The sequence below is a fragment of the Ursus americanus genome, chromosome 9 (genome assembly GCF_024610735.1).
Source record: "Ursus americanus isolate L20-20 chromosome 9, mUrsAme1.1.p, whole genome shotgun sequence".
Taxonomy (NCBI): Eukaryota; Metazoa; Chordata; class Mammalia; order Carnivora; family Ursidae; genus Ursus; species Ursus americanus.
In genome coordinates, this window is record NC_142135.1 from 22,934,856 (window position 1) to 22,958,769 (window position 23,914).

At 34.9% G+C, this 23,914-nt stretch overlaps 1 protein-coding gene across 5 annotated transcripts in view; it reads left to right on the forward strand.

Annotated features, from left to right (window-relative positions):
* The window catches only part of TRPS1 (transcriptional repressor GATA binding 1), a 251,595-nt gene that overhangs the window by 74,262 nt on the left and 153,419 nt on the right, over nt 1-23,914 (forward strand). For all 5 annotated transcript variants that reach the window (XM_045805763.2, XM_045805764.2, XM_045805766.2 and 2 more), the window contains one exon: nt 4,079-4,682. In XM_045805763.2, coding sequence (XP_045661719.2) covers nt 4,079-4,682 — 604 coding nt within the window. The remainder of the gene's footprint in view (nt 1-4,078; nt 4,683-23,914) is intronic.

The following is a 23,914-nucleotide window of genomic DNA, read 5'->3' on the forward strand; positions in this document are numbered from 1 at the left end:
TGGCCATGAAGGATAGCAAAATAGAACATTGATCTGGAAGGAGGAAGCCTTGTGTTCCTGACTCCATGTAGATTCAAGGAACAGGTCACCATTTCTCCATTTTACTTATCTGTAAAATGGGCTTTATAAACTTCAGTGAAATATGAGATCAGATATGTGTGAGTGCTTTGAACTCTTCAAAAGAAAAGGTGTGTGAGTTGAGCTTACTATTACAACTTTATTTTAATATCCTTCCTGTTAAAATGTGTTTTCCTTTTCACTGTAAAACTTGGTTCTCACCGAGAACTTAGCTCTGCAGTTGGGTGGGGGGGTTGTTGTTGTTTTTTGTTTTTTTGCTTTATGTTCATCCCTACTGATCTCTGACGGTTCTCCAGCACCCGTGTTGAGGAAGGTTTTGCCTGGAACAGTCAGATCAGAAGCTCCTCTATGGGGTACATCAGAACAGCTCTTGCTGAGACCTGCAAAGGAGTCAGGGGTCGTCCATTGGGACAGGAACTTGGAATCAGAGAACCTAGAAGCCCCAGACACCTCTGAGTGTGATACTTTGTGAGGAATTCAGTGCCTGGGCAGGGACCCAAAGCGTTTGTATTTTTAAGAGGACATACCAGTTAAGTATGGGTAAGGGTTGCACGTGTTGTCTTTATTTGGTGGAGGGATAGGATGACTCAAGGACATTTCTAGATTGCAGAATAAGTCGATATTGAAGGCACATAATCTGAATTACTGAGCTATATTACTAGATATGATTCTAAACCACCTTAATGAATACATTCAAGGCATCTCCACCTCCCAAGCCTTTAACAAAATACAGGTAATGCCTTGTTCTATTTTTGTGATTAAGGATCTTAAGATTCTGGGTCTATTAATGAAAAGAGTAAAGCTAGACAATTAAGCAAACTACTAAATTCCTCATTCTTTCAGGCTATTGAACGCCACTAGGTGAAGCAGAAAAGGCATAGAATATATTCTACCTGTCATGTCTTAAAGCAATGCATCATCTAGGAAATAAACTTGGTTTTCAGAATGATGTTCATCATGGTTAAGATACATAGGGAAATGGAAAAGAATGATACCAAAATGCTAATTTGTAGGTTTAAACTCCTTTGCACAAAGACCATAGATTCACACAGAAGAGAGGGGCTTTATTTAATTTGGGGATTTATACTGGTTGACCCTTACTTATTTATTTACCTACTACAGGTATTATTTCCTTAATATTCATAAGAACCTATCAAGAGGCACTGTTATTTCATTTTGCAGATGAAGACATTGGGGGCAAGTTTAGTAAATTTTCTGAAGTCACACATAGAATAAAATACAGAACCAAGATCGAAATTCAGGCATTTCCAGAGTCTACACTCTTAAATACTCCAACAAGAACTGAGATTCTGCTGTTTTAAAATATTTTGTTGCAAGGTACCCTAGGTAATTGTATTTTTTCTATTGTGCGTTGTTGGTACTCTCTCCTTCCTGTTGCCCTAGAATTGTCTTTTTTTCTTGAAGTAGCTTGACTGTAATTCTGTAGAAGTTTTGGACTTTGGAATTTTTATTACTTTTTGTACTTTTGGTTTTGTAGAAAACACCAGTTTTGGTAGTAGGAGCAGTGGCGATTGATAGTCTTACTTTATCGGGAAGGGATTCCCCTCACAGATTTCAAACAGAGACCCCACCGTGTCAAGGAAGCCATAAGTTTACTGCCGAAGTGGGCAGTGAACTCATTAGAACTGTCTAGGGGTGAAGTTTGATCAGAGCTTGTGAGTGTGCTTCCTGAAGTTTGTTTGTGTGTTTAATTTGCATGACTCAGTAGATTATGTGGTATATCTTCAGTAGGCTGTTTCCTGGGTATGTTTTGATCTTTAACCATTCTGATAAATCCGTTTTTGTCTGTAGGATTGAACCTCATAGACGTAACAGTTTTTTGGTACAATTTTGAAGTTAGGAGTTTATCTCCCATTGGAGATATTCAAATATAGTTTTGCTAGGAAGGATCTTTATTTGAAGTTCCCATAGGTTCTAAGTCCTAGATTTTGAGTCTTGTCTTTTGTCCTTTGTAATCTGAATCCTGTTGTGGGTTTTTCTGGCCTTGAACTTGGGGCAAGATTCTTCCTCTTGGTCATAGACATCTTCTCCTCAAGGATTAGGCTCCTTTCACTTGAGGAAATTAATTTAAATATTATATTTTTCTGGTCAATTCATTATTAAATTATTTACCTGTGTTGTATTTCCTTTTGCTTTATCTTTACTACTTAAACAGTGAAGAAAAATAGGAGAAAAGATAGAAAACAATACTCTGTAAAAAGTAAAAGTTAACTATGCATATTTATTCAACCAAATGGAAGCTATTAATGATAAGATAATTTTGTACTGCATTAAGTACTCTCGATAAATACTGGCTGCAATTTTGTTACTTATCATAATACCTTTGAATTTTGTTTCCTTAAGATGTGAACATTCTTTTGGATCTCATAAGGGAATGACGTTATTCAATACAGAAACCATTAAAGTCCCAAGTGACTAAAACATACATTTAACGATGCTTCTTCTGTGCCTATAACCTTGCAATTGCTTCCTTTAACCTCTGAAGATATCTATCTGCCTGCTTATCATGGTCTACAAAACTCTAGATGACCCCTCTCCCTTGTTGATTGACATGCTTCCTCTTATTTATTCCTCTAAAGTGGCAATGGCCTCTGTTCAGTATTTCAGCCTTGCTAGAATGTGCCTTCTTCCCCTTCCTCCTCCTCCAACAAGAAAAGCTCCTTTTCGTCCGTTGGTTTTCTCTCCTTCAGAAAGGCCTTCCTGACTGCCCTATGTAGCTCATCAACCCCATTACCTTCCCATCTGTAAAAGCTCTTGGCACATACCACTCTTTATATTTCTTTATAGTCTAATGTGAGGATCGTCCTTCCTGACTAGACTCTAAACACCAGGTGGAGAAAGACTGGGTTTCTTCTCTATACACCCATGTGAAACCAGTGCCTGGCAAAGTAATTTGTGATGGTCATCTGCATTTCTATATATGCACACATGTGTGTAGTCGCTTCAAGTAATAGCTCTCGAAACTTATTTTGTTACTTTAAGTTGGCAACGCATTGCATCAGTGGAGTATAGCAAGTGTTTCACATGGAGTTTATTTAGAGAGCCATACAAAGTTTTTATAGTTAAAAAAAAATATGCCTTATTCCAAGTTCTTGTGTACCTTTCCAGTATGTCTTTTAGGATACAGTGCCTCTGTTCTTCCTTGTTAATCAAATATTTGTCTTAATTTGACAGTGTTTCAGCTTTAATAGCAGAGGATGCTGTGAAATTCAACAATAAGTTCTTTTTGTTTTATGCCTTTTAAAAAGAAAACACATGCATTCACACGTTCTTTATGAATGAATATATCCAGACAGCCCCTATCATGCTGCTTGACTCCCAGCAGACACTCAATTTGTTGAATATTCCTAAAGCCTCACAGATAGATAGAATTTGTCCTAAAAAATCTTGAGCTTCTAATACATTTTATTTACTAGATTATGTGGATCAGTCAACCATATTTCATTGACTAAATTGACTTAAATTGTATGTGGAAAAGAACACTAATCAAGTAGAACTTAATATGTGTAAATGCTGTATAAAGTAACAGTAGAGATGCATGCGTACTTACGATGAAAAAATGTCGATTTAGTTGAAATAAACAGGAAGTGAAAAGTCTACTGATGAAATCAGTGTAAAAACGTATATGTCTGTTAAATAACATAGAATCGTTGATTATCCAACCACGGTAAAGTGAACAGAGCAAGTCTTTCAATAAGAAACCAACCGAGTTCCAATGTGAATTGGCTGGAGTGTGTACACATTAGTGTGTATGTGTGTGTCTACCTGCTACAGTTAATCTAACAAAAGGGAATGCCACATTCTTTATATGGAACCAAAAATGCCAATTAATTACATTCCAACTTCTGGGTATTGGGAATAGTGTATTTTGTCTTACCTTTTACTTTACATGAGATAAAATTCAGGTCCTTAAAGACTGTTGTGTTTTTTTTAAAGCCCTTCCGAATGCTAGATTTCTAATGACTGTTTTCTTCTCCAGGAGAGCACACAGCTGCTACAAATGCCGTCAGTGCAGTTTTACAGCTGCTGATACTCAGTCACTACTGGAGCACTTCAACACTGTTCACTGCCAGGAACAGGACATCACTACAGCCAATGGCGAAGAGGACGGTCATGCTGTATCCACCATCAAGGAGGAGCCCAAAATTGACCTCAAGGTCTACAGTCTGCTCAATCCAGACTCTAAAATGGGAGAGCCAGTTTCTGAGAGTGTGGTGAAGAGAGAGAAGGTGGAAGATAAGGACGGGCTGAAGGAGAAAGTTTGGACAGAGAGTTCAAGTGATGACCTTCGAAACATGACTTGGAGAGGGGCAGACATTTTGCGAGGCAGCCCATCCTATACTCAGGCAAGCCTGGGGCTTCTGACGCCCGTGTCCGGCACCCAAGAGCAGACCAAGACTCTAAGGGATAGCCCCAACGTCGAAGCTGCCCATCTGGCGCGACCTCTTTATGGCTTGGCTGTGGAGACCAAGGGATTCCTGCAGGGGGTGCCCGCTGGCGGAGAGAAGTCGGGGACCCTCACCCAGCAGTATCCTGCGTCGGGAGAAAACAAGTCCAAGGATGAATCCCAGTCCCTGTTACGGGTAGGAAGGTTTAATTTTTAAATAATCTACCTATCTTGAAGGGAAAACGGGAAGACACATATTCTCTAGATTGAGTATCATTTAGTCTTACCAACCAAAACTAAATGATCTGTCTCAGTCTGGGGATTTATACTCACAAGGCCGAAGCAGTAGAAAGTAGCTCATGTGTGTTTGTGTGTACGCTACACGCCCTTGATACGGCGGTGGTGGGCAATCACTTGTTCGTCACTGCTCTTAGCTCACATTGAATGTTGGTTAATCATTCCTGGTGATTATGCAAAACAGCGAGACCGCGTGTGGAGAAGGGAGGTTCAGAATCCCAGAAGATTGCACATCTGTTACATTAAAATAGGTAAATGACTTTTAAATTTTAAGGTGGTGTGACACTGTAGCTGGTTAACAAGGAAATTAGCAGAGATTTAAATCACTAGGAATCCAAAGCCCATGGTGAGAGGTTAATACGGAAATGTAGCTTTTTAAAACTGACGATATACTTATGTGCAAATGACAATGCTTGTTGTTGTTTAGTTACCAAAAAGAGGGGAAAAATGAGATAGACCTAAGTGTGAATGGTGTGAAGAACATCCAAAGAAGAGAAAGACCCGCACGCGTTTTATATGATCAGGCCTTTCTAGGGGGAAAGACATAGTCCCATGTGGAAAAACAAAAAAACCTCTGAGAACGATGAGATCCTTGCTCTCTCTCTTCATGCTATGTAGCAGTGTCGAGAAATAGTTTAGATTTTGAAAATTCATGAACTCTCAGTCAGTGACGCTTGCGTTTTGCCTAAGGCACCACTGCTTCAACATTTCACCTTGACTCTGAGAAAGTTTTGGGCTTTCTGCATGATTTTGACGCTTTGTTGGTGCCTAGAAGGTAGGATCAGAAGCTGCTAACCTTTACAAAAGAGACAGTTAGGAAACTGAGCGCAGCCAGCCCAATGCTTTGACCTGTAGGTCAGAGACCACTGAGGTCTCTCTGGATGGGTTCTGGAGAGAAAAATTTCTCTTTCCAGTGTCTGCATGGCTTCTCTACTCTCATTTCCTGCAGATTCTCTGAAGCCTATCTGTGCTTCTCAGGTTCTCTAGTGGAGTTGAGAAATGCCTCTTAGAGGTGCACAGTTAATTATAAAAGCTGTTTCCTTTCCTGGCTGAGTCATGCCCTGGAGCTAAGAGAAGGGTTTGAATGCAGAAGAGGCTATGCCCCTTGTACAGGGAGAAACAAAGAATCCTTCCTGCAGGGAAGGTGCAAGTTGATTGTTTAAGTTACTTTAAAAAGAAGAGAAATAGTTCTTGTGCCCTTCAAGAAGGGTGTTCAATTCAGGGAGCTTCTTTCCGATAAATATATATGGAGCTGCAGTTGTAAATGTTCATTATTTTCTTAGCGTGTCAGGACTCTTCTGGTCTCAAGTGGCTCTTTTGGTTTCTGGTTATAAGGCAGGAATGATGTGTCTTACGTTTTTAAATTCCATATCACATCTTGATTGTGTGTTGTAATTAGGTGCCTTGCCTCCGTAGCACTAGAGCTCCCCACCCATTTTTTTTTTCCATTTTAAAATCGTTTTCATCTGTGACATCTTCATTTGATACCAGGTTGTTTGGTTCTTTGAGACCATTTCTGGAGTATTACCTTTTCTGCCACCGTGTGTGTACACTAAGAATTTGGAACGATCAGTCATGTTTTATGTGGTTAAGTCTAAAACCTGAGCATGAGAGTGTTACATTTTTTGAGCAGACTGGGCATGATGATACTTTTCTAAAAAGTTGTTTTTCTCAATTCCTCCACTTCCTTAATCCCTGACTTCGAGTTTCTGTTGCATCATTGCAACTGTTTCTCCAGTTCTTCCGCATTAGCTGCTGAAGTACAAAATCTTCAGCGAGAGACCGCTTCACCATGTTCTACAAATAATCAAATTCCTAACATAGGATTCATGACCTTTAAAGGCGATCATCTCCTAAATTTCGAGAGATGACAAAATTAATACATATCTAAAGCCTTGGATCATTCTTCCTTGACTTTTGTAAAATGTAACTCTTTAGAATTTATATTTTCATTGTATTTGAATATTGCTTTTGGGAATCACTGATTTTATTGGATATTTGGAATAGGAAGTATGGAATGTTTAGTGTACTAAGTGAATTAAAAACTTTTTAATGTACACATATTTTAGCTGATCAGGTTTTTAAGGCATTTAAGAGAATTAAAAAGCAGAGCTCATTCTGAATAGTGAATTCGACAAGAACTCTACCGTGGTGGTAGAAATTGGTGTTTCTGAGTTATCATAGCGAATTCACCCTTGTCAGTTCATTCCTCTGCCATTAGCAGGGAAAAACCCAACGGAGTATCACCATCATATTTACCGAGGGTGTAAAAACACTGTGCTTTAATTTTGTAGTTTGTAGGGGTCTAGTTATTAGTGAAGGTGTTCTACAAAAGTTTATACATACACAATGAAAATATGCAAATACAATTTACATGTAGTGAATGGAAATACAGGTGTCTGTAAATGTATATCTACAGAATATAATGTTCATATTTGAGTGTAACTTGAAATTATCTTGCTATTTGGCGTGTTTATTTAGAAATAGTAAGCACTTTGAAAAACGGAAAATTGGTTTTAGAAGTCATTTTATTAAATACTGCATACAGTATAGCCTTAATAAAGTATACTTATAAATACATTTATACATGTAGTTTCTAATATTAAAAGTAAAAACTTAACTATCAACTGATTACTATGCAGAATGATAACGAGAATTAAGCATGAGAGATTTGTGCAGCCGAAAATGTTAATTTAAATAGTTTAACACTATGCTGGTTAAAAGTGGAAAAATTTTAAAGAACAGGCTGAGTGTATTTAGGGCCATTCACAAAAGCACATAATTACAGTTAGTTTGAGGATATTGGTCTTTCTGATACATGTTTTTAACTGGTTTCAGTTATGAAATTTTGCTGCACTCAAAGTGAGGAAGGAAATATAAGAATCACAGAGAAGAACTAAAATTTCGAAATATTTTCTCATTAGTTTTTTTGTTTTGTTTTACATAGGTTAGGTAAGTGTTTGGCTTTTAGTTTCGTGTTCAATAGCAGATCATTTATGTATTTCATGTAGGGAATGTCTTGTATTTTTCCTTTGTTACCAGTATGGAATTGACATGGTTACAAAACATTTTAAATTGTGTATGTGATCTGTGTGGACCACTGTGCTTTGAGGATAGCAGGGGGCACGTTAACATAAGCTTTATCTTGTAAATTGCTTTATGAAAATTAGTTTTTTGTTGTGTATTAACTACCTAAAATTTCTGTAAAATCATTGGGTTTTTCTTTTATGACTAGGAAAAAAACATTAAAGATTTTAGACTCTGCTAGAAATAGTCCAAAGTTTATATGAAAACTATGTTACTCTTCTAAAACTTCTAGAAGGATTTTATAAACATGAATAAGTTCCTGAAAATGTTTTGAAAATTCAGTGTTTTCATTTAAACGTAAGATTTGGCTCTGTGAAGAGGTTAACATATTTAACATTTTCTGTGCTAAAAGCAAAAGTTAATTGGTTTTAAATATTCAACTTGATGTTCCTTTCTCCTGTTAAACTAAACAGTGTAGGGTAGTCCCAACACAGTACAATCGTGTGCCTTTTTCTGGCCAGTTTCTTCTATGATGTATATTTACACAAAAGTATTTATTTATTCATTTTGTAGACAGACTCATATAAATGCAACTATATTAGTCTTATGATTTCCTGCATAAGAAATTCCAGATCTCATTCTTGTAATTGACGTTTTAGATTGTGTTTTATAACATAGAAAGCTTTGTCTTTTAACTGATAACCACATTAATAGGAACAAAGCATCTGTCATTAAATTGCACAGAGATTTTGCCAATATCAAATGCAGTTTTTCATTTAACGAAATGCAGAAGTATAATTGGGTTTAGATGGTAACTGTGTAGGGGGAGTTTATGGCAAATCCACATCCAGGTAAACATCTGTGTGTCATAGTCCAATAACTCAGCTGCTCTAATTCTCCCATAGGTTCAGATACCCTAGTTATCAGTCCACTTTCTTCCTGTATCTAGGGGAAAAATGATTTTCGATTCCAGTGTAAATTTATTTAGGGAAGTCTGTCCATTTCAACGTGTACGTTTTGCACCAGTTGGTTTTGGCTGAGACCTTCAGCCATGGGCTATGGGAGATGAGTTCCAAGTTCTGAGGGTTGAGTTCCAAGTTGAGCTACTGACTGTCAAAGACAGGGCCTCCCAGGATCTCCGTTCATCCCACTCTTGGGATTAAAATGCCTGCCGTCCTCACAGAAGTGCTGTGCAGCTTAGTTAATTAATGTTTGTCAGGCCATTTGAGATCGTCAGATGCAGGGTTCTAGATAAGTGCAAAGTAGTATGATTATTTGTTCATTTTGTAAATGTGATACCAAGACAGCACAAAGTAGATGTTATTTTCCCCTTGCTTCAGTGGTGTTAAATTTATAGTTTAAAGATTGTTGATACCGGACAGTCTATTGAGATGCAAAAATGTTCTTTTGCGGACAGTCCATTGGCAGCCAAACAGACGTTCAAACAAGCGACAGTGTTGAATGCCTTTACAACTAGTGACAGAAGATCGCAGGAACTTTTTCTAACTAAAGATGATTTCAAGGGAAAAGTCTGATATTGGTTTTTTTCTTCATGTTTAATGAAAATAAAAGCAGTTTTTCAATTACCTGCAGGTAGTAGTGATGTAATATAATGTTTATGTATATAACTTTTTCTAACTCCATTTGAATATTTACATATGGATATACTTAATCCCAAGGAGAACAGCCTATACCAGGAAAAATGGGAAGGATATACCTCCGTAATCACTGGTTATCCAACTTGTAGTTTTTAGGGCATATTGATAAATTCTTTTTTTAGGTAACTGTTGATATTTGATTTGTTGATATTTGAATAAAGTATTAAAAACCATTTACTGTATCCAGAATTAACAGTCCTTTAAATCTCTGTGCCTCTGCCTTGCATAGAAGAATTTCTGTTGTCCTCCTGTTAGAAAGGGTATGATTTAAATTCAAATGTAATATAGATTTATTTAAAAAATACAATCCATTCGTTGACTTAGTTAAGTGTAGCAGTGAACATGACCATTTTGTTTTTATTAAATAAAATCTAGGTAGCTGGATTTTTTTTCTTTATCGGTTATTCATCTATTCTATTGGTATACCATTTTTGACGGTAGATCACAACCAAAGCCAATTTGATACATGTATGTTTGGTTTTATTGGCTTGACCAATGGGATTTTCTTTTATTCTAATTTCTTTTATATAAGTCAGCTCCATTGGCTCAAGTATTTTTGGAAGCTTTTTTTTTTTTTTCTTTTTTGTAACCTAGACTTTTTGTGAAGTCTGGCAGAGTTCTGCTGGCCCAGGTTTGTAAAGCCGGGGAAGCAGATGTATCTTTTAGTGAATTGGGCTGTAAGTTTGTAGTTGCTGTGAAATGGTATCCTTCAGCGCAGTATCTGTTAATTATTTCCTGTATAACTATCTTTTGCTTGGCTTCCTTTTCTCACAGACTGCATGAGTCAGGAGATAACAGGGTCCCAAAAGGAACCCATTGTTGAATGTTCTTTCTTAGCTGTTGGAAATGAAGAAGTATATAGAAGGTGGCCCAAGTTTCAGGAGCAGCAGATGGAGAATGATTCAAAAGTGTGTCAGTTAGGAGCTACACAGCCTGATGTGAATCTAGTATTTTTCTGGCAAAGTCCGATCTATCTGATGGACGGATTTAACAGAAGTGTTGATTACCTAAAATGCCAGGAAATTTTTTTATTTTGGATTTTTGTATATTTTGTTATTTGGTGCCAACAAAAAAGTAAATATTGTTTCCATTGTCATATTCTTTACCCTCTTTTTCCTTTGACTCTCTTAGGGAACTTTCATTAAGTATTTACACACAAAGACACTGATTGCTTGAATGGTCTACTGGTTAACTCAAGGCCGCTTGGCGAGCAGGACACTGCTGCATCTGGTTGTGTTCTGAGTTCAAGGAGATGCAAATAATATCAGGAAAGCTTGAAGAATCTGTTTCTTTCATTTTGGTGAAGCAAAGATGTTTGTAATTAAGTATAATTTATAAATAAAATAGAACCAGGAATATGACTTTATTTTAGAAAAAAATCCATAGTACTTTATCTTAAAGCATATCTTTTTTATGTTATTTGTGATTAGGAGTAAGGCAAAGGAATCTTTCTTTTGTTTTGTTTTTGTAAGCACAGGATGCTGGTGATGTGATAAATTGAGTGGTTGGTGTCATTATTTATATCAGAATGATCAGATAGCTCCCACACATAATTTTACATGTTAACATTCCTCTTTAAAAAGATAGTTTCTCAATTGAGAAGATTCACTTTCAGCATATTAATTATGAAAGCGATGCACCATTTTATACACTATTTACCTATTTGTAACATCACGATTAACCAGAAAAAGCTGAGGATATATAGGTATATTTTTAAAAGGCAAAATATACTTTATAGTTCTACTAACATTTACAAAAAGATGAGTTGTGATTGTAAGTCAAACTTTTATGAGAATTTGGATACAAGCAAAGATTTTTAAAATAGATTTCTAATAAGCACAATATTTTGTTTGAGAAAAGTGATGAGATCCGTGACAGTGTGGTTTATTGAATTCCATTTGCCTGTAGTGTTAGAGCTGTTATATTTTGTTTACATTTTGGTATTTGAGACTTATACTAAGTCATGAAAAAGAAAAGTCTTGATAGAGAAATGTCCCATAAAATAATCTGTTCTCAGGGAATCAACTTTAGGTGTTTAGTCAGTAATGCAGTAGACAGCATGAGCGTATCTCCTAGCTGCCCAATTTGAATTCTCGATGTGAAAGACAAAACCTGGGGAAATTACACTTGAACAATTGTACATGAAAGCATTAAAAAAATAAAGAATTTAGTTAGTGTAGATGGATACTTCTAATTGATTGCCAAGTAATTTAGTATTTCATTTTCTAGGACTAAAAGTTTACGGCCTTTCCATTAGTTTATTATTGAATTAACAACTTTCATCCTTACCAAACCCTTTGAGGTTGAAGCTATTATTATCCTTTTTATTTGGGTGAGGAAACTGAGGCAGAGAGATTAATTAATTTGCCCGAGGTCACACTGCTTTTAATGGCAGAGATGCAATTTAGACACTGGCTGTTTGTGGTCTATGCTGTTAACCATTGCATGGCCTCCTTTGACTCTCCATCATCTGTTAATAAATGCTTGGGGGACTCTCTACACTTCAGAATAATTTGTTCCATCTAAACATACACTCTTTGTGTGTTTTGTGTACAAAACAGAAAAATCACTGGTTGAAAATGATGCAAATGATAGATGCTTTTCGAAAAAGAAGTGTATCTGTATGATACACTGAAGAAAATGAAAACCAGTCATAAGTTCGAACCCACAAATACTTTTCTATTCCTATATTGGTTTCTAATTTATTTTTTATATGCATGCAAATATATATTTTATTCAAATATAGGGTCATTGCCTTACTCTTGTAATCTTCTTTTTTCATTTAGCAATATGTTGTGGACATCCTTTCCCATCAATAAATATACCTTTACAGTATTTGGTTCAGTGCCTCCATGTTGTGCCATGAAATAGTTACATCATAATGTGTTTAGTAGATCGCCTACTGATAAACATTTAGGCAACTGCCAGTTTTTAGTCATAAAGAAACTTTGGTGAACCTCTTGGTATATGGTATTTTATTGTTTTATCATTTCCTTAGGGTAGTTTCTTATAATTAGATTTACTTAAAGGAGAAAATACATGACTGATAACAAATAATGTTCAGCATCCACTATCCTCTAAATGGGTCGTTTTTAAAATACAAAATAAATGCATTCATGAATAATATCCTAGAAATATTCAATGAAGGATTAACTGTTAAGCTGCAAATTGACTTATTTAATGACGAATGCAGATAATTAAGGAAAAGGCAAATAATCTTTAAGAGCTGTTTCTTACCATGTTTATGGTATATAACATATGACCAATAGCCAGGGCTGTGGTATGATATGCTTACATATTACATATGAAACAAAGTTTATTTTATAGAGAAATTTATTTCTCTATGGGACCCATTTTTGTAAGCAGAGTTGAATCATAGGCAGTCAACTCAGATAGGCTTGCCCTTTTCAGGGAAGAAATTGCTTTCTTTTTCCTTGTTTTCATTTGTCCCATGGACAGTGTTCTTCAGTGCTTCATAATTTCTCAACCCAGTTCTAAAGTTTTTACTTTTTCTTGTGTGTGTAATAGATTTAGTGGGTAATGGTGTGGGCTTCAAGGGATTATAACAGAGAAGAAGTTATTTTTTTCTTTAAAATATGAAATTTAATGATCTTCATTTCTGTGTTTTGCTGAAATATTTATATTGATTCCGTTAGAAAGTCTTTTTCTTAATAGGATTTTCAGAATGTCAGCTGGAACATTCTTTCTTTATTATTTCTTAGGACAGGAGCACAAGAATACTTTCTCCACTAGCATTGAGGTTGTGTTTCTTATATGCCACAAATACAGAGTTTCAGGCTATTCTTACCAATTAACACTTAGAAAAACATGATCTCATTTATATATACAACTTAAGTCAGACTCATGTATGGGAATTTGAAAATGTACAAATACTACATTTGAGAGAGTGATTCACTTAAAAATAATTTTTTTTTAAAGACGCAGTATAGAACTTTAAAATTTCTTTCCTGGTACATTAAAAAATGAAAACACCTTCATTTATCTATAACTTTTTAGAAGCATATCTGTTTTGCAAAGTTTGGTGCAATGGAAGTAATGCTGGCCATATTTGAGGAGATACATGTGTTTGTTTTACCTCATTCTTTACAACCTGAAACTTTCTTGATAATTCAAGAAAATCCATCTATTTTGGCTGAGTTATATAACTTACTCAAAGAAAGTAAGAGGTTCCTAAAATGTAGATTGTCTAGATAGGCAGTCTATGGTCTACAGATTAATTATCCAGTTAATATGACTGTCAAAATTTTAAGCTATAGTTTTATATATAATTTATATTTTAAATATATATAATATGCATATTTTATATATAAATACATGTATATTTATATAAATATATATTTATATATTATATACATATAAAAATATAGGATGGTTTTTAAAATCAAATTGAAATTTAGAGCTTGCCTCAAGTTCATATGTGATGTAAATATTTCTGAAGACTCCAAAATAGATCCTAATTATTCTTTGAGTAGGATGTCCAGGCTGCTGAGGTTATAGTTGGGTTTGGAGGCGGGTGTGTCCCCACCTTTCATAGGCAGTCTCTAGCTGTGATTCAGGCTTGACTGGATTTTATTTTCTGGTAAAATTAGATTTCATGTTTTCTTTTTACTCTTCCCTTGTGATGTAGTGGAAAGAGGACTGGATTTTGGAGGCAAGGAAGTTTTGTGTTCTAGACTTACTTTGTGACTAACTAGCCGTGTGACCCTGACTGAGTCATTCAGTCCTTGTGCACTGTTTCCTTTGGAAAATTATAGAGATTAAAGTATATGATTACTCATCTCTTTAAAACTGAAACTTCTAGGGCCAAGTCAATTTTCTATAAAACCTTAAACTTTCATATCTGTGAATTAATACCTAAGGCAACATTAAGTCAAAAATCTTATATTTTAGACTTAGTACTGCTGATGTCCAAAGAGATATCACATATTTGATATACACATTCGTAAATCAGATTTCTTTCTCATGGCTAAGAATCCATAAGTTATATATATTAAAAAAAAAGCATTGTCTCAGTACCGTCTGAAATCCAACAATTATATTCTTTGAGCTGTTCGAGCTTATCTCATAAAAGAAAGCTCAGTCTTTCAAAATAAATTGTTTCAAAAAAAACATGATTCAAAAATCATGTTATTAAGGGGCTGCTTGTGTATGATGATAAAAGGAAGTATGTACAATGAGAAATAAAAATTCTGGTGAGAATATGACATGCTTAAAGTCTATTTCCTCAGTTTCTTGGCATTGAGCGGTGATGCCTGTTTTGTTCACAGTCAGATGTTCAAATCAGAGTTTTGGATGCAGAAACTAATTTTAGTAGGTGGGGTGCAAATTTCTTATGAGTCCATGAATAGACTCTAATCCCAGCTGTTTCATTACAATTATAAAAATAAAATTGGCTGTGAATCATTCAAACTCTGTTTAATGGATGTGAATAATTCAGTTTCATCCCACTGAAATCTTAAAACTATAAACCTATCTTAGATTTTTTATCCTCCTTCAGAGTTAGTATCCCATTATTCACGTATGACTTACTTGATGTATTGGTGGTCATGATGAAAATGACCATATTTCCACTCAGTTCCTGTGGGTTTTGGGAGGGGAGGTGGCCCCTAGGATGAGGCAAAGGATGAAATGGATAAAGAAATTGGGAAGAGTCCTCAAAAAGAGAAAAGGATGTTAATTCGTATTTTTTGACTTTTTCTTTCCCATTAAAATATATATATTCATTATAGACATTTTCAAAAATATAAATAAGAAAAAATGAGAAAGTGACTGCTCAGCACTTCAGTACATCCTTTTCTGGAGGGACACATACACACACCTACACATGTAGACACATACATATGAACATAGGTTTACAGGCTTATTGTTAAATAACCTTCAGTTTTACTTTATAATAAATTATAAACATTTTTCCATATTAATATATATTCTGCTACATCATATTTATTGACTTCATAGTTTTTCATTATATGTTGTACTAGTTGTACTAGAAAAGATGATTATTGATTTCTTGTGGTTGGACATTTAAGTTATTTCCAGTTTCTGCTATTATAAATAGTGTTGTATTGAATATCCATGTAGCTAAATAATTGTATCTTGCTTGCAACTTTAAATTGTTAAAATTGATTTCCATATAATCAGGTGCCTCTACGGGATGGCTCAATAGCAGAGTTTATTGGCAAGTATAACTTACTTTACCAGGCTGTGTATATATACTCTTGGGAAACAGAAAAATAGTATCATTTCTTGACTTTAAGTAATTAGAATTACCTCACAGTGGTAGCTAAGAAATAGAAACCCTAATGTTTTCTTTGAAGATTATTATAGGGTGAAAAGTTAATATGATGGTTTGAATAAAGTACATTTCTGAAACACCAACAAATAACTAATTAGGCAATCTGTTTCACAATTATAAGTTGAAAGACAGATTCCTTAGTTACCTTGGTATTCAAAGATTATTCAAATAGTATAATATACTGAAGTGAGTCTTATAAGGTAAAGATAGGTAGATAGGTAGATAGGTAGGTAGGTAGATAGATAGATAGATAGATATGGATAATACTGTCTCAAGGGATATAGCTATCTCCAAACCTTCATAAAGTTAATATGTTTTAGTGAACACATAAAGTTGATGCTAATAGTTACTCAGTGATTTGGTACACAAACTCTATTTTGAAATATTTGAATTTATTTTAATTTACTTAAAGTCATTTACATGGTTTATTATAAATTAAGAATAAAAATCAGGCATTAAAAGGGAAGTGTAGAAAACCATTCTAACCTCCATCTCTTTTCATTTGCTTTTCCAAGCATCTTACTGCTATATTCAAAGTCCTTTCATAATACTAGAGACTGGTTGTATTTCTAGGTCATGAAGTTTCAGCAAAATACCCTTTTGTTTGTTTTGTTTGGGTGACTCAAGTACATATTTGGTTGTGTCTATATTTAACTGTGCTAATATTCATCTGGGTTCAAGATTTATTTTCAAAGAACCAACGTGCACTACATCAAACTAACCTAGACTCCAAAAGACTTGAAATAAATAAAAATCCAAAATAAAAGACAACTTTGTAGAATTAGTCCTTGACATATTGGTCTCTAACTTATCTTGTCATTCAATAAAGGATAATTTAGCATCTTCTAGTTTCATGGTTTCAGAAACCATGAAAGACGCTATAAAAGGGTATGACTATGAACAAATCAGGATTCCTGCCCTCATGTAATATACAGTCATAAGTAATAAGACAGGTATATGGACAGCTGTAGTATAAATAAGACTTATATAAAAGGGAACAGGGAGAGAACAACAGAAGACTTTGGGTGTTTAAAGAGACACATCACATTCAGTTAAATGACTGAAGATAGTTTTCATAAAGAGTTTTCTGAGCTGGTTTTTGAGAAAAGCATGGGCTTTCAGCAGGTGAATATGACAGCATGGAGGGCAAGCTATGTAGTTACAACAATGTGCGGTTAGCTTGGGGAACTTTCAGGATGTAGATAATAGAAAAGCTTGACCAAAAGGTATGTGCAGTGTAGTTTGGGGAGCTAAGACTTGGCATATAGGTTAAGAAAATTTCCTTAAATGCTATGTAAAAAACATTATTTCACAAAGAAATGGAGAACCATCATGAGTTTGGAGCCAAGGATAATTTGATCAAACCTTTAATAAGGTTAATGTGGCATTTTACGTAGGGTACTTGGAAGGGTGTGGGTAGGTATCCAAAATTAGGGCAAGGGAGGTTAATTAGTAGGCTTATCTCTTACCGTATGAATTACAAAGGGTTCACACTAGGATAGTGAAAATGAGAAATGATTTCCATAGATATGCTAGATGTAGAATCTCCAATAGTTTACATGTTTTGGTGACCAAGAAGAGGGAGGTTTTGATAAATGAGGCTTTGAGTTTGGAAGAGGAGTCTAATAATAGCTAACAATCAATAATCACTGTGGGCCAGACCCTGCTCTTTGTCTGTAATTAACGCATTGAATTTTCACAATAACCCCGTGACATAGATACTACCTTTAATTTCATTTATAGAAGTAGAGTCTCATAGATATTAAAGTCACTTGTCCAAAGTCACCAGCTAGTTAGTGACTGGGTCAAGCTAGATTGTGCCCATGTAGTCTGGCTTTAAAGTCCACATTTCTTACTATATTGCTTTTGGATGAATGGTTGTATCGTTAGCAAAACTCTAGAGTCGACTGTTTCGTAAGTGTAAAACAATAAAGCTAGTCTTTGTTTTTTTCAGATGAAAATATCTAATGGATAGCAGGAAATGACATCAATTATAGGAAATACAGGAGTTGGAATAACTTATAAATTAATTGACATTCATTTAGTAGAGTTTATATTGAAAGCTAGTTTGAACAAAATATTCTAGGAGTAATATCAATGTGGACATGCTGTGGACACGATTCTTCAAGTCATTTGCAAATGGGGGATAGTAGGGCAGATAGTGTTCAGAAAAAAATGATTGTAGTATAAGAAAAGGAGTATCAAGTGCTATAGGGTAAAACAAACAAAATGTGGTATTTTATTTATTTAAAAATTTTTAGAGGAAGATGTGATATCTGCTTAATTCAGCCATCAAGGAAGGCTTCCTGGAATAGGTTACTTATCAGTTGACTCTTAAGAGGGTTGGAGTTTAAATAGATGGGAATGGGTGGACCAGGGGATTGGGGTACAAGCAACAAACAAACAAATAAAAAAGAACTATGGTGTTCGGAAAACTTGAAGAATCAAAGTCCTGAAGTCTAAAGAGCATACAAGTAGAAGGTGAGCTTTGTCACTCCAGCTAAATAAATAAATAAATAAATAGATAGATAGATAGATAGATAGATAAAATAGTAGCTGAGCCCCTTCCCCCCCAGAGTGAAAGTTACTATATTGATATTTATGAGATCAAATTTTAAGATCCTCAGTGTATGGCAAAATCTTTTTTAATTGATAGGATTCAGAAATTCACAGAAACACACATGCGTCAAGGGTCTTATTATTTACATGCTAAACCGAAAGGAAAGAGTAAGTTTGAGAGCAGAGTTGGGTGTTTTAATCAAAGTATGAAGTAAGAATTTAATAATTTCATTAATTAATGTAAATAAGCTTCAGAAAGTTTTTTAAAGTATATACATATGGTTTATATAAATATGTATATGGTATATATATGTAAATTACTCTTTTATTCAAGTAGAAGTTAAAATAACTCTACCCAGGGCCATTACTTTTAAATTTAAGTGAAAAATATTCTTGAATACCATTTAAAAACATATGCTATTATACATACTATACCAATTTGAATGATTCATTATATATAAGAACTATTATGTTTTAGTTTTATGCATTGTTTTTCTGATTTTTTCACTGATTATTTCTCCTGAAATTAATCCGTGGGTTCATTTTCATGTCTTATTTTTAATGTCTTATTTTGTTATTGAGAAGAAAGGGAGATTCTTTCTTGCAATATGTCACCTGTTGTTTAATGGCTAAAACTGTTACATATCTTAATACTGTATTACATTAAGTCATTTTAAAAGCATTGCTTTCCCTTTTGTTTAAAATTCCTACAGTCTCTGCGATATTGGTAGGGGGTTAATGGAAGTCTTGATTAAAATCTTCGAAGCTTCAAGGCTTTTAGTTCCTGTAAACAATTTGGATCTGAGAGATAGACTTATATATATGTATTTTTTACTAGTCTATTTACTGATTTAATATTAAGAAAAATCATAAGTTTTTTCCTTTCATTTTATTTTAATAAGTAGAAGTTAAAATGTATTTTTCAAAATCAACCACAGTTCATTGTGTGATAGTCACAGAATTTTTGGCAGTCAAGTTCAGAAATTCTCCAAAGACACAGCATAATCATTTAAAAGTAAGGGAGCTGTCTTGAGTGTACCAGTTTTCCATTATTTAAAATAAGCCTTTCAAGTTTTTATATCTAGACTGCTTTTTTTAAGTTCCCCCCCCCCCCCAAACTTGCAGGACCATGAACTCCTATAATCATGAGTTTATGAACCTAACTTGCTTCATAACAGCTAACCAAACTATAGGTGAATAGAAGTCTCTGAGATCGGTAGAAGTTATAATACAGTTGAGATTTACATTTGGACTCACAAGCTTGGAGTCATTAATTATCTGTCCTTTTTACCAGCCCAAATTGGTCCTGCCTTTCTAGGACAATCGACTGCACAAATTCAGGATCACTCAAAAGTCTTAGTCGTTCTATTAAAGGCTGAGTCTTCAGACATGGCAGGTTTGCATGGGATTGAGTTGGCACCCCTGTAGTTTTCTAATCCTTACGATTTTAGTGTCTGAATTTCACTGCGATGATAAGAATGGGATTTTTGTGATATTCCCTGGGGCTGAAAGTGAGATCCATTGAAGTGTGTGTGTGTGTGTGTGTGTGTGTGTGTGTAAGGTTTTTCCTCTGAAGCAAGGGACATTTGGACAAGTTTGAGACACAGCAGAACAAAGATAGGGGAGAAACAGCAAATACCAAGTCTAATAATTTAGCCATTTGTGAATTTTTCTCTCTAGATTGCAATCTCCTGAGAGAGAAGGACTGTGCCATTTTTATATTTCTATTTCTCACGGCCCTGCCATACTCCTCATCTCTTAGGAGGTCTAGAATCGATATATTCTTAATTGACTACAGTTCTATGAGGACATATGCACTTCTAAAAAATTTTGGAAAATCGTATCTTAATTTCTGCATGAGACTGAAATGCTACTTGTTTAATTTTTCTGCCACAGTTTATACAAACTACATAGTTTATTACAAACTGATTAATCTTTGAATACTCTTTAGGACCAAAAGATTAGGTAAGTTATTTCTCACATGTAATTTTTTTCAATTACCATTTAAGTTTAATATTATTTAGTGAGTTGCTTAGTCTGGAAAAAGTAAAAAAATCAATATAGCAATTTTGGGTCCACATAAAAATTTAAAGAATATTTGAACTTTACTGGACCATTTTTAAATTTGAATTTTTTTTAGTTACCTAGCGAAGCCGAAATTTCTCGAGGCTCACAGAATTTTTTGATGCGGGAATCTAGAGAAGCAGTCTGTCACTGTGTTTCTAGGCTTGAAAAGAGTTCCAGTAAAACCTAAAAGGTTTATCTTTTTTTTTTTTTTAAATCACAAGTCAATATTCATTTGCTTTTGTAAATTCTTTTTAAAAAATTAATTCTAGATTCGGTTGTGGTTGAAGTAATTATTCTTATGCTTAGCTGATAGTTCATAGAGCAGGATGATCGACATTGTTGAGTCTACAATGTAGGAAGAAAGTTTTACCCTACTTCTGTACTGCTCCCTTCCAATGAAGGGAATCTTTTAGAACATAGGGTTCTGGGCTCAAGATAAGAGGAAATGTGTAGTGGGATTGTTTATCCCAATAATTTTATGACCAAGTCAGGGAATCAAAGGTTTGCAGCCTGGAAAGCATGATATGAAGAAGATAAAGATATTCGTCGATAGTAGTCCTGGAGTGGAAAGCTTTTGTGGACCCAGGAATGCGTGCGTTGTTTGAATTACAAACCGAACCTCATCATCTCAGTCTCCTGGCCTTGAAGTGATGAATAAAAGTAGGGGTTGTGTCTGTGGAATTGAAATCTGTAGAGGCAGGGAGTTCTGTTTTCTTGTTTGTTTTCTTGACCCTTTAGGAAATGAGTGGAGGGAGAGGGGAGAGAAAAAGGGTCTAGCTGTGTGCCAAACGAAGCTGGTTAATGACTTTGTTCCTAGAGTTGAGGATGTTGAATTGTGTCTGCCCTACAGTATCCGTCTGGTAACAGACTCATGAACTTTCAGGATTGGAATCCATGCAGAGAGGGAAGGAATGATGAAGACATAATCAAAGTCAGGGAAGTCTTTTGCTATAGTTTTGTCCTGTACGGTTATTTTGTTTGGATGGTTTAGAGACTTCTTCAGTCGTCTAAAGGTGATGTAGTAAGTCATTTGCAGGAAGTGAAACTCCACTTTGTTTCTTTTTTTCACTCAAAGGCTAATCTGATTAGCTCTAAAACATTTGTTCGTCTTTTTTATTCGGTATTTGAACTATGCCTATGGAAGACATATGGATTTAAATAGTACTTGGCTTGCCATCTGCTGATAAGGGAAAGTGAGAAGCTAAATCAGAGTGGCAGGAAAGTCTATTTCAGTAGAAGCTATTTCAATCTGAAATACTGTAGGCAATCTCACAGAGTATTTTAATTGGGATTATATTGATGTGTGTTAGTAAAAGGAGCGCATTTGCTGATATGGTTCAACTTATATAATCATGAAATTTATGTATCCGTTTAGAGATATGAAGGAGTGTGAAATTTTGATCCCATTAATTATAGATTTTTTTCCCCCTAAAGTGGTCCTTTATGGGAAAACCTTTCTGATGCATTTACTTTAGCAGAATGGTATATTTACTATCTCCTGGTTGAAAATTGGAATGCAAAACATCAACTTTTCAGATAAATTCGTTAGAAATAAAAAAAACCCCACAATTTATTCTTCTAATACAGTGCTCATTTGTTGAATATTTTTATGGTAAAATGCATTTTGAAAATCTAATTTAACCTTGGGAAGATTAGGAAGAAGAAAAAGAAGATGTCTTTTTATGGTGATAAAATGCTGATATATAATGCTGAAAAGTCCATAATTATGCCGTATTTGTTTCAGGTTAAAATTCTGAGAATGTAAAATCATCCAGGGATTAAGAATGATAGGAAATGTAATATAATCAATCATATATATGTGTGTGCATATGAATATATATGCGTATATGTATATTATATGTATATAATTTTGATAAACCAGGTTTATTTTTGTTTTTCAAATTAATTGGGCATTGCTCCATAAAACATGTGTCTGGCATTTCACTTTTGATTGGGGTAATACAAGGGTCAGTAACACATGGTTTCTGCCCTCTGGGAGGAAGGACAAAGGTGGGACTCCTATATGTCCACATTTATGCCAAGAACCTTCACAAGCATCATCTCAGTTAATTCTCTGAACAACACTGTGATGCTGAACATTTGCAACTCCATTTTAATGAAGATACTAAGGTACAGAGAAGTTGACTAAATTGCCCCAGAATAACACAGTTAGTTTCATTAAGTTTAAAGATTATATAGCAAGGTCCCATTGTGCACTGGGCTCTGTGCTAAGTGCTAAAGAGTGCAAGATGAATAAGACAAAGTCCTTGCCTGTGAACACAGTCTATGAGGAGACAACGGGATGATTTTTAATGCAAAGTAGAAGGTGTAGGAACAGAGAAGCACGCAGAACAGGCAGCTATCTTGGCCTGGGAGGTCCTCAAGGACTTACGGAGGAAGATGATGCCTGAGCTGAATTTTGGTTTGATGAGTAGAGATGGAATGGGAGGCCCGGGCTAAGGATTCGCAGCATTTATAAAGTACTGGAGTCATGAACCAGCATACAAGCAGTTTATCTGGTACTTATTGTACAGTCCAGTAGTAACTAGTCACATGTGGCTGTTGAGCACTTGAAATGCCACTAGTCTGAAATGAAATGTGCTATATGTATAAAATACCAGATTTCTAAGACTCGGTATGAAAAACTAATATTAAGCTATCACATTAACAATTTTATAATAATTATATTTTAAAATGACAATATTTTGGATATATTGGGTTAAATTAGATATACTTCACAATTTTACTTAGATTCAGTGAATTTAACAAATTAGAGATGGTTCAGTGTTTAGGAAACTTCAGAATTTCACCATAGTATTGCTTACGCTCATATTGTCTTATTGGTGCATTTGAATTGTTGAAATGACAGATTTGGGGTGCATTGGTCTTATTAAAGAATAGTTGGGCACCTCATTAATTTATTTCCACAGCAAAATATGAGGCAGATCCTGAAGTTATATATACATAGTACATCATTTCTTAGAACTATTTTTTTTTTTTAATTTGGGAAATGCATTCAATTTCTTGCAGGTAGGTTTACAGTTTTTTAGATGTGGAAGACTACTCTTTTTCTAGTCTGACATAATTGCTGATTTGAACTTAGATATTTTCTGAACTTTTTTGCACAGTATTTTTTTTAAGATGTGGAACTTCAGAAATTTCCATTAAACCTGAGTATACCAATTTATTCCCCCTATCATTATTGAAATGTCCTGCATCAGTTTTCTTTACAGAGGAACTCATGAGGATCTAGTGGAGAATTCTAGAAGATCCTAGAACCCCAGGGTCTTACAGTGTGATTGGCAAAACCCACATCAGCACTTCAGATCCTGTTGAGGGGCTGTCCCTTCTTAGATGTGGTGATCCACCTTGGTACTGGATGAATCCCATTCAGTTGATTTTTCCAGGTTCTACCACTGGGTCTGTGCCTCAGACACAGAACATCTTTCTCAAAAGTAGGTATTAGGTTTATTTTTGTAACATTCAGTCTTAGAAAGACCACAG